A 12457-nucleotide genomic window follows, 5' to 3' on the forward strand; every position below is an offset into this window, starting at 1 on the left:
TGTATGATTCATTAAAAATAAATACTCTGATATGTCCATGATGCATAGATGTACAGACAACTCAAAATTCTAATAGCTGACATTAAAAACAAACTAAAAACAAAGGTTTTATAAGAAATGTAGCTGGCATAATTAATGATGATATGCATCAACATTATGAAGATAAATGATAAAATCTAAAAACTCTAAAATCATATAAAAATAATTACATTATGAAAATACTCATATTACTACAATGTTGATTAAAAATTAAAAACAATTTGCCCAGACCAATAACAAAACTGAGAAACAACCCAAATACTAAATGTGGATTAAAAACATGGCTCAATAATGTTGGGGATCCTTTTTATTAACTTTCTCATGACAGTGACATATGATATCCAAATGCCTAGATTCCCTCATGCTCCACATTGGAATAGAATTGAATGCTTAAAGAAACCTTACTGTTAGGTGTTCTATAATGTTTAGATAAAATGTTTTATAGTTATAAAGCTATGAAAGCAAGCTCACCAACCACTAAATGGCTTTAGGTAAATCAGAACTTCACTGAATGCACAAAGAAAGTATTCTGAATGAATGAATACTTCCTTGCCCCATGGGTTAAATACTAGGGAGTAATACCTAGCAACATTATAGAGATATACTGTGAGATGGACAATGCTCAGCAGAGGTAGAAATACGTTGGATTCAGAATAATTATATTAGCAACTCTGAACAAAGGAAAGAAAGGGAATAAAATACAAAAGCTACATATGTGCCATCCCTGGCATGGTTAAGAGAAGCACTAGTAATACACTAAATGTATATATAACATACCTAACTGTTGTAAGACAGTTGCTTTTACTTGTGCAGAAAGGTTTTCTGTCTGCAAAAGTTGTTCATAAGCTTCCTTAGCAGAATGATATTTCCTCTAGAAAACAAAGAGATTTAGAGAAGAATAAAATTCATCCTTAAATAACTACCTTATATATTCAGAATTACACAATAGTGATACTTGAGCATATTTTTTTAAAAACTGAAATAAAAAAGTGCCGATTCCCTTACAGTTTCTTTAACACTAGATAGCTCTGAGTAATAGGCCTTGTTTCAGAGTACCTAACACCAGTAAAACTGATATTCATTATAACAAAGTATCATTAAAATATGACCTTTTAAAATTTCTCCAAATCTATAGTTAAAAATCATTTCAAATTTAGTAACACAAATGATCTCAACACCACTAATAAAGCCAGAGAAGTATTATACCTTCAAGGGCATAATTCGTTCAGAAACAGCAAGTTTCCAAGCAATTCAATAAACAATAAAGCACATGCCAAATACACTGTAACAAAATCTAAAGAGGTATAAAAGTAGTTAATATCCAAGTTCTAAAGATACGGTTTCTGGTATATAAAATGTCCTGTGAAAATATTTATAATACATTATGATTGTAAATACATAAAAAGTCCCATAGTGATAGTCTAACAATGTTTGAAATATTTAAAGTTCTATAGGCAAATCTCTAAATACAACCACTTATCCACAATTTTCTTCTCAGAAGTACTAGTATTACTAAGACCCCTTATTGCTGCAGTCATAAACCTTAAGACAACATTAAAGCCAAAGGAAAAAAACAACAAATTAACATTACCTTTAAAATATACTTCGCAGAAGAATTGTTTGAGGTGGCTTTTACTCATATCATTAATAGCACATAACTGCCTGAGTGAACAAATCTTTTTTAAAAATGAGTATGTAGAAATACAAAACTAGCTGTGTGAACCTCAGGGAAATCACTTAAAACTATGATTCAACATCAGTAAAACAGCTGATGTAAAAGAATTAAAGCCCAATCTTTCTATCTATAAGTTTGTCCTAAGAATGGGAACAATTAATGAGCAATACACATAAATACATTAAATATAAGAAAGATTTTACAGAATACTCCATTGATATTATCAGTGGTTATTAAATAAACTTTTACTCATGAACTAAACTACTTCACCCCCAAATATCAATCTGATCTAAAAAAGTTAACTAGACAGTTAAAGGATAAGGGTCACGTTTTCCAATTCAATTTCTTCAATCAATAAATATCTGTTGAACAACTAATATAGGAACTGTTAGGACTATAGGGCAGTGAAGAATACATATAGAATAACAAATAAAATATCTTGCTATGAATAATAGCCATATGATACCTCCTAGAGGAAGAACAAGCACATATTTACATTCAGAGTACTGGCAGGCTAGGCAGAAAATTAGGAGACAAGCAGAGACTATTTTACAAAGGCCTCACTAAACTATTAAAGACTTCGGACAAGGGAGAATCACTGAATGATGTCAAGTAATATGACCAGATTTACATTTGAGAAGAAGACCATCTTGTTGAATTAATCAACTTTTTAAAACATACCTCCAAATACTAATAAAAATGACATACTTGAAAAAATGGTGCACCATACTGAGAAATAATGAAATTATACTTCTACTTTATACAAAAAAATGTGCAACTACATTGAAGACTTAAATATGAAAGGCAAAAATATAAAGCTAAAAGAAGAAAATGTAAAATACTTCAAGATGGAAAAGGATTTATTTGGACATGACCAAAACAAACCATACATAAGGAAGAGTAAAGATCTGACTCAAAAAGCATAGGCAGAAAATCAGGCTACAGATAAAAACCAAATATATAAAAGAAGAAAATAAAAGTGAAGACATGCGTATCTCTAGAAATCAGAGCATACATATTTAAATGATACACTACCTTCTACCTTTGAAATTGGCAAACATAAAATTAGGTAATTCCAAATGTTGAAGGGATGAGAGTCAAGAACATTCATGTCCTGCTGGAAGGGGATATGTTCATAAAATCGGGTATACAAATATGCTACAGTTCTGGCCGGGCACAGTGGCTCATGCCTATAATCCTAGCACTCTTGGAGGCCAAGGTGGGTAGATTGCTTGAGGTCATGAGTTGAAGACCAGCCTAAGCAAAAGTGAGACCCAGTCTCCATCAAAAATAGAAAAACTGAGGCAGGAGCTTGAGCACAAGTTGGAGGATGCTATGAGCTATGATACCATGGCACTCCACCCAGGGCAACAGCTTGATACTCTGCCTCAAAAAAAAAAATGCTACAATTCAGCAATCTTTCTCTTGGGATATATAGAGGGTGTCAAAAAAGTACATACATTTTATAAAAGGAAAAAAACTACATTAAATTTGCAATGCTCAAGTAGTCACATTTGACTTCTGCAATTACAAGAGGTACTCAACATGACTTATATTTTTTGTTATCGTTATATATTGGGTATTACAATTTTGTTATCATTATATATTGAGTATTACAATTTATTTATTTATTTATTTATTTATTTATTTATTTTTTGAGACAGAGCCTCAAGCTGTCCCCCTGGGTAGAGTGCTGTGGCATCACAGCTCACAGCAACCTCCAACTCCTGGGCTCAAGCGACTCCTGCCTCTGCCTCCCAAGTAGCTGGGACCACAGGCACCTGCCACAATGCCCGGCTATTTTTTTGGTTGTAGCCCTCATTGTTGTTTGGCAGACCTGGGCTGGATTCAAACCCACCAGCTCAGGTGTATGTGGTTGGCACCTTAACCGCTTGAGCCACAGGCACCTAGCCTGAGTATTACAATTTTAATATAGTTTTTTTTTTTTCTTAAAATGTGTATACATTACCTTGATACCTTCTGTATATTCCAAAGAAACCTTGCCACAAGTAATGTTCTAAATGGTACTGGTAGTAGTAACAGGAAATTGGGGGGCAACCTAGGTCTATGTTACTAGGTAAGTGGAAACATAAAATGTGACGGATGCTTACAGAACATTAAACAGCAATTATAAATAATGTATAAATAAGCAACGAGTTTATCTTTAACAGTGTTGAGTAAAAGTTTTGCCTCTGGTAATGCCAGAGTAGCATTCAACAGGCAGCTTAAAATTCTGTGCAAAATATAAAAGTCAAATACCAGAAAGCATTGAGGAGAGCCCCAAATCAGGGTAAAATCAGAGGAAAAGTTAACATTTAAAGGAAGTAAACAGCACTGGATGAGTAATCCCCTATTTCTTGAATTTTTACACGAAGGCAGGCCCCATCTGGTGCCTGGTTGGCCAAAACTCAAATAGATATCAGTAATCTTACTAGCCTGAAGAATAGTAGAACAGATTTTGAGACTGCCATAAGAGTTAGAAGTGAGGGGAGAAATCTTAAGGAGTCACTCTCTTTCCTGAGTCAGTAAGCAGAAACACTCAATTCCACATAAAAACTCTGCCCAAATCTCTGATTGACTGCTGAACTATCCATGAACAGATGTCAAACAACCTAAAGGAGGAGAGATTTTAACTGTTGCCTACCACAAGGGTGACAAAGTTTAGACTGTAAGTTGAGCCAAATTAATTGGCTAATAAAAGGAAAACATCAATCTTCCGAAAAATATAAGTCATTCTCTATAATGTATTATTCACAACACACAAGATAAAATTGTAAGACTTAAGAAGATCAGGAAAATTTTACCCATAGCTAAAAAGGGGGGAATTAACGAAAAACTGTGAAGTGACTCAGATGTTGAAATTTGCAAATAATTTTAAAGCAGATATTTTAACAATGTTCAGATAAAAAAAAAATATGAATTTGGGAAAAAAAGCTAATTGATGACTCCATACTGAATCTGAGTCAAAGCATTCTATGGCAGACATACTTTTATCTGACAATGTGAATGTTACTTTCTTTGCATTATTATTGTTGCTCAATATTTCGTTGCAGCAATCATCTGATCTCTTTTCTGAATGTATTATCTTCACTCATTGTTTACAAGGTTTTTGTTTCTAGTCCTTATCTTAAACATTGTTATTGTTATTAAATTTTAAACCTTTTTAATTTTGTGAAGGCAAAAAAGGGGAAACCAAATAAACACATGTATATGTATAGAGAAAATTTTAAAAAATGGAAAAATAGAAATGGAACCACTAGGATATATATTAGAAACTATTTAAAAAAAGAGAAATACAAACAAATGGACAGAACATTATAGTTTAGAAGGCAACAAAAGGAAATACTAGAAGTGAAAAATATTAACTAAAATCATAAAAAGAAAATCAAGCCAGGTGCAGTGGCTCACATTTGTAATCCTAACACTCCAGGGGGCAGAGGCAGGTGAACTGCACCAGCTAAAGACTTCGACTCCTGGATAGTTCAGCAGTCAATCAGAGATTTGGGCAGAGTTTTTATGTGGAATTGAGTGTTTCTGCTCACTGACTCAGGAAAGAGAGTGACTCCTTAAGATTTCTCCCCTCACTTCCAACTCACATGCCAGCCTGAACAAAAGTTTAGCCCTTCTCTACTAAAAACAAACAAACAAACCAAAAAAAAAAAAAAGTCGGGCATGGTGGCTGGAGCATGCCTCTGTAGTCCCAGTTACTCAGGAGGCTGAGGCAAGAAGATCACTTGAGCCCCAAGAGTTTGAAGTTGCGAGATATGATTGATGCCGTTGTCACTTTACCCTAGAGCAACAGACTGAGACTCGGTCTCAAAATTTAAAATAAAAAAAGTAAAAAGAAAATCACAGTAGATTGAATAGTAGATTAGAGAGTTTAAAAAACAAAATCAGAGATTTGAAAATAGGTCAATCTGGATCGGGGGCGAAAAAGTTAAAGATAAAGGCATCAGAGATATCTGAGACATGTAATTATAGTCCAAGAAGAAGGGAGGGAAAAAGCAAAAAACTATTTGACAACACAATGGCTAAGAGAATTCTCTACAAATGATGAAAGATATCAAACCTCAAATCCAAAAATCTAAAATAAACTAGTGGAATATTAAGTAGTATAATTGTAAAGGAAAAACCAAATCCTGGGTGCAACATAGTCAAGTTCTCAAAAATCAATATGAAGAGAAAAACTCTGAAAACAAAGAAAAACAACACAATATAAAGGATACCAAAAAAATGACAGGGAACTTTATCTATCCATATCAATAATCAAATTCAACATAAATGGATCAGACACTCCAAACAAAAGAGACTGTCATATTGACAAAAAAGCTAAAAATATAATAATTCTGAGATACACTTTTACATATAGTGTAGGCTGAAAATAAAAGTTTGGGAAAAGATACCATGTAAACATTAAAAGCATAAGTAGAAATGAATATAGATTAGTATCATATTAAAATAAGCTTCAAGACAAAGTATTGCTGGAGATAAAGAGGAATACTTCACCATTATGGTCTAACAAATCAAGATGACATAACAGTAACAGGGCTTCAAAACACATAAAGAGAAGAGTGACAAAAGTTACACTGACAAAAACACTATTAACTGGCCAGGTATGGTGGCTCACACCTGTAATCCTAGCATTTTGGGAGACCCAGGCAGGAGGATCATTTGAGCTCAGGAGTTTGAAAACAGCCTGAGCAAAAGCAAGGCTCCATCTCAAGTCCCAGCCACTTGGGAGGCTGAGGCAGGAGGATCTCTTGAATCCAGGAGTTTGAGGTTACTGTGAGACAGGCTGATGCCATGCCACTCTGGCCTGGGCAACAGAGTAAGACTCTGTCTCAAAAAAATAAAAAGTTTACTGTCTACAGAATTTATTCTAATTTCAGCAATTGTCCCACTGATGTCATTTTTCTGGTCTAAGGTCCAATTCAAGATTTCACACAATGTTCAGTTAATATGTCTCCTTATTCTCTTCCAATGTGGGACAGATCTCAGGTCTCTGACTTTTCATTACCTTTACACTTATAAAAAGTACTGGATAGTTATTTTGAAGAACATCCTTTTATAATCAGGAATAGCTTTAGGGAGATATCTATCATTCCTCAAATATTAATTTATTGGAATTCTATAGTAAGAATGAAATGTTCCCTTTTCTCCATTTACTCGATTATTAATTGTATCAGTATGGACCCTAGGTTACATTATTGTAATTATTTGTTTCTAAGCTTCTGTCAGATTTGGTTATTAGGAAACCTAATCCCTCAAGTTGGCTCCTATGTCTTTCAACATAACCCCATCACTTTCTACATACTTCATTACTTTCTGATACCACAAGATAATCCAGGGCTCACCTTGTAGTTTCCCCGATTAGGCCCTGGAATTATATACTTCTCCCTGACAATCCCTGTTCCTTTCATTCAGAATAGTATTTAGAAACCATCACATGGCTACTGGTGTTCCCACTGCCGCTGAGGAAGGTCATGACTTCCTAGCACTCCCAGCAAACAAAGCTAGGAAATACACTTATGAATGTACTGATACACAAACACCCCTTCCTACATCTATGTCTATTTAACTACCTATGTTCATAATGAACATAAATTCATACTTATACCTTTAATTTTAATCTAACACTAAAGAACTCAGTCTAGCCTTTCTTGTTTCCTTATTTGAAAATTCTCTCTGGTAGTAACAATTCTAGCTGTGATTATTTACAATATAATTATTTAGTACTAGTATTTACATGAAAGTTACAGAATTTCTAATCCATACCCCTGTGAAAAACTAACTACCTTATAGGATTTGTTCAGAGTTTGTAATGTCTCTAACTTTACACTATAGATTAAAAATACTGTTTTCTGAAGTACTTAATTTATCAGATTCTACAAGTCAGAACTATACTTAAAGTGTATAAAGCAGAAGTTTTGTTCCCTTCTTATCCCCTATTATCCATTTGCATTCACTCTCTGTAAGTAACCAATCTCATTTGTTTCTAGTTGATCCTTTCAGTATTTCTTTCACACAAATTGCACATGTATGTTTCACTTTGCACACATTTATTTTTTTCTTTCACAGAAGTATATTATTCTGCGCTTTGCATTTTTTTCCATGTTACTTCTCGCTTCACATAGATCTTCCTCCTTTTCCACAGCTGCACAGCACTCCTTTGCATGAATGTACTATTCCCTTTCATATGAGAATTTGGGGGTGGGGGGGCAGAGGCAAGATGGCCAACTGGAGCCAGCTTTCTACAGAGGCTCCAGTCCAGAAGGAGAGTTAAAGGACAAAAGTTTAGCAAGTAAGCTGATGGTTTGGATCTGAGCCAAGAGAGAAGGTTGAAGAATGCACATTAACTCTGCTAAGGCAACTTGTAACCCCAAGGAAACAAACAATAGGTACAAAATCCATTGCCAAGTGGACAACAGTCCCCTCCGCCATGAGAACAGCTCACAGCATACTTTATACAAACAAGCGAACAGACTTCAGATCTCCTCCTAATTTATCCCATGGAGGAGAGCCTCTAAAAACTGGAAATCCTTCCCCAGAGAGAACCCACTAGTGTACCATGACACCCCTCCACCAGGCATAAAACTATATATTCTTTACCTGCAATTTTGAACACTCAGTACTCCCCTCCACTCTCACCCCAAGGTATGGAAGCCTGTTCCCCATGAAGTCCAGATTTTGGGGCATTTTCTCAAAAGGTGTGGGTAAGGCATGGGCTGCTGCAGGTCTGTGCTGATTCTGTGGCATGGGGGTGAGGAGAGGACTGTGGGCCGAAGGTGCCACACAGGTGAGGGAGAAGCAGTGCCCTGTGGCACAGAGCAGCAGCAGCAGAGGCAGTAACAATAAACAGGGCTCACACCCCTGGGGATATTTTGGAGAGACACTCCCCACCTCTCCTGGCAACCAGAGAAGGCCAGGCCTCTACTCTGGTGGCAACACCTCTCCTGGCAACCAGAGAAGGCCAGGCCTCTACTCCGGTGGCAACTACTGGTGGAACAGATCTGGGACAGAAATACAGGCCCTATGAGTAAGGGTGTGCCTGAGGTGGTACCTGCCCAGGTGGGGTACGGTGGGAACTGAGACTACAATATGCACATGCAGAGACAGCATATTCCCAGGTAAGGGCTGAGTCACAAGTGCTACTTTAGTGAGCCTAAGAATTACCCAACCTGCCCAGGGGAACATAAAGCAAATGGGGCAATAGCACCAGCCCAGGGAGAAATAGACACTCAGAGCTGTGTGCGAGTACCAGTCCAGGGAGAGGCAGGAACTGAGAGCTGAGTGTGAGCTTGAACCGCACCTGCTCCAACAAGAAGTGCAGCAGAGACAGAGATGCCACCTCTGGGAGAACTGGCCAAACGGTAGCAGCACAGGGTGAGGCTGAGCAACAGTTTCTGTGAAGTGAAACAAAGCTAGGCCTTCAGGAAAATATAGCAAGGACAGAAATGCTAATTCTGCAAAAATGTAAGTGGCAGAAACATCAATCTGGGGTGGGGCTAGAACTGTGTGAACCCCCCAGCTTCCATTAAGCCCCAGAGGTTGTTAGGCTTCAGCTTCACCTGCTGACTGGTGGCAGAGGGCGGTGGTCGGGCTGAGGAGACAAAGATCTCCCTATGACTCAGGTAGGCGCAAACCCCTACAGCATCTGCTCATCAGAGGGAACTGGATCACAGCCCTGTGGAGATACCATCGACTAGGTGTGACAGAGGTGTAAGGTGGGGAAGGAGGCATCAACCTTGCCAGACTAATTCATTTAATGGGTGGGTCTTTCCGACTTCACTGAGCACTGGAGTGAGTCATACTCGAACTGCCAGCAGACCTCTGCTACCTAGTTGCTGGAGACCTTTTGAACTCTCCCACTTGAAGTAGTAACTGGGACACTTGATTTGGAACTCTTGACCTGGGACAATCACCCAAGGACTATCGAAAGTGGTACCCTGGGTGTGTGGTTGTAGGAAGGATTGATTTTCCTTTTCTAGCACTTGCCCATGGTGGTGGGGGCGGGGTGGCGGGGTGACTTAGTTGCTGATCTTACTCCACAGCTAAGACTTCAAGCAAGAGTTACTGATTCACTAGGATTGGACAGAGACCAGCTTAAAACAAGATAGAGCCACTTAGCCTGCCAAAACCAAGGAGGTCCCCAGTGTCTCAGGCCATAACACTGTACGGGTCCTTTGCAAAGCTTTAGGGGAAAAGATACAACTATTGGGCAAAGGGCTGGCTAATCCGTACTCTAGGAGCCCCCAACCCAACTTCAACTTATCTGCTGATTTAGCCAAACGGAGTAAAATAAACATGGGGTAGAATCAGTGGAAAAACTCCAGAAACATGAATAATGAGAATAGATCAACTCACCCAAGGAATGACATGGTAGATACACCAGAAGATCCGATTCATAAACAAATGGCTGAGATGTCAGAAATTGAATTCAGAATTAAAGTTGGAATTAGAAATTCAAGGAGCATTTCAAAAGTTGTCTCAAGAATTCAATGAATTCAAAGACAAAATGACCAAAGATTTTGACACAGTGAGACAAGTATTTGAAGCACTAAAAGATATGAGAAATAGAGTAGAATCCTTCAGTAACAGAATGGAGCAGGCAGAAGAAAGGATTTCTGCCATTGAAGACAAACCTTTTGAAGACTCCCAAATGCTGAATGAGGGAAAAAACTGGAGAATAAAAATGGGTCATTCTCTCAGAGAGGTCTAGGATAATTCAAAGAAATCTAATATTCGCCTTATAGGGATACCTAAAGGTGATGAGGTTACTGTGAAGGATAAAGAAGCTTTACTTCATGAAATCATCAAAGAGAATTTTCCAGACATGCCAAGAGATGCTGAAATTCAGAGAGCAGACAGTTTCAGAACCCCAGCATGATTCAATCCAAACAAGGCATCTCCCAGACCCATTATAATCAACTTCGCCAAAGTTAATATGAAGAAGAAAATTCTGAAAGCAGTTAGACATAAGAAAACCATAACCTACAAAGGAAGAATATTAGAATGACTGCAGATTGCTCTCTTGAAACCTTTCAAGCTACAAGAGGGTGGTCATCAACTTTTAATCTCCTAAAACAAAATAATTTTCAACCCAAGATCCTATATCCAGCAAAACTGAGTTTTATTTATGATGGAGAACTTAAACACTTTAATGACATTCACATGTTGAAGAAACTTGCCATAACTAAACCAGCTCTCCAGGATATTCTCACACCTATCCACCATCATGACCAGCGCTATTCTCCACCACAAAAGTAAACTCATACAGAAATTTTTGATCAAATTACAACTTCCACAGTGGCAAAAGGATTAAGAATGTTCACAGGACTTTCAAAAAACTCGATACCCAAAATTCTACCATGCTTATCAATATTCTCAATTAAGGTAAATGGCTTAAATTGTCCTCTAAAGAGGCACAGGTTGGTTGTCTGACTGGGATACAAAAACTCAGGCCAGATACCTACTGCATACAAGAATCTCATCTTATCTTAAAAGATAAATATAGACTCAGGGTGAAGGGATGGTCATCTATATTTCAGGTAAATGGAAATCAGAAAAAAGCAGGTGTTGCAATTTTATGCACAGATACAATGGGCTTTAAACCAACAAAAGTAAGGAAAGACAAAGATGATCACTTCATATTTCTTAAGGGTGATACTCAATATGATGAGATTTCAATTAACATTTATGTACCCAACCAGAATGCATCTCATTTTATAAGACAGATTCTAACAGACACGAGTAACTTGATTTCCTCCAGCACCATAATTGTCAGGAGACTTTAACACACCTTTGGCAGTGTTGGATAGATCCTCCAATAAGAAGCTAAGCAAAAAAAATTTTAGATTTAAATTTAACTATTCAACTTCTGGATTCATCAGACATCTACAGAACGTTTCATCCTAACAAAACTGAATACACATTCTTCTCATCAGCCCATGAAACATACTCCAAAATCGACCACATCATAGGTCACAAGTCTAACCTCAGCAAATTTAAAAGAATATAAATTATTCCTTGCATCGTCTCGGACCATCATGGAATAAAAGTTGAACTCGGTAACAACAGGAATCTGCATACTCATACAAAAACATGGAAGCTAAATAACCCTATGCTGAATGATAGATGGGTCAGAGACGAGATTAAGAAGGAAATTACCAAATGTTTGGAACAAAACGATAATGAAGACATGAATTATCAGAACCTATGGGATACCGCAAAGGCAGTCCTAAGCAGAAAATTTATAGCACTGCAAGCCTTCCTCAAGAGAACGGAAAGAGAGGAAATCAACAACTTAATGGGACATCTCAAGCAACTGGAAAAGGAAGAACATTCCAATCCCAAAACCAGCAGAAGAAAACAAATAATGAAAATGAGAGCAGAATTAAGTGAAATTGAAAGAAAAAGGATTTACAACAGATCAATAAATCAAAAAGTTGGTTTTTTGAAAAGGTCAATAAAATAGATAAACCTTTGGCTAACCTAACCAGGTTAAAAAAAAAGAGTAAAATCTCTAATCTGATCAATCAGAAATGGTAATGATGAAATAACAACAGACAGCTCAGAAATTCAAAAAATCCTTAATGAATATTACAAGAAACTTTATTCCCAGAAATATGACAATCTGAAGGAAATCGACCAATACTTGGAAGCACACCACCTTCCAAGACTTAGCCAGAATCAAGTGGAAATGTTGAACAGGCCTATATCAAGTTCTGAAATAGCATCAACTAT

General features: G+C 37.0%; 1 protein-coding gene across 13 annotated transcripts in view; it reads right to left on the reverse strand.

Moving 5' to 3' along the window:
• The window catches only part of KDM6A (lysine demethylase 6A), a 234202-nt gene that overhangs the window by 58658 nt on the left and 163087 nt on the right, over positions 1 to 12457 (reverse strand). For all 13 annotated transcript variants that reach the window (XM_003783789.2, XM_003783787.2, XM_023509757.1 and 10 more), the window contains one exon: positions 817 to 910. In XM_003783789.2, coding sequence (XP_003783837.1) covers positions 817 to 910 — 94 coding nt within the window. The remainder of the gene's footprint in view (positions 1 to 816; positions 911 to 12457) is intronic.

Source organism: Otolemur garnettii, unplaced genomic scaffold (assembly GCF_000181295.1).
Source record: "Otolemur garnettii isolate 467f Iridium unplaced genomic scaffold, OtoGar3 scaffold00009, whole genome shotgun sequence".
In the NCBI taxonomy this organism is placed as follows: domain Eukaryota; kingdom Metazoa; phylum Chordata; class Mammalia; order Primates; family Galagidae; genus Otolemur; species Otolemur garnettii.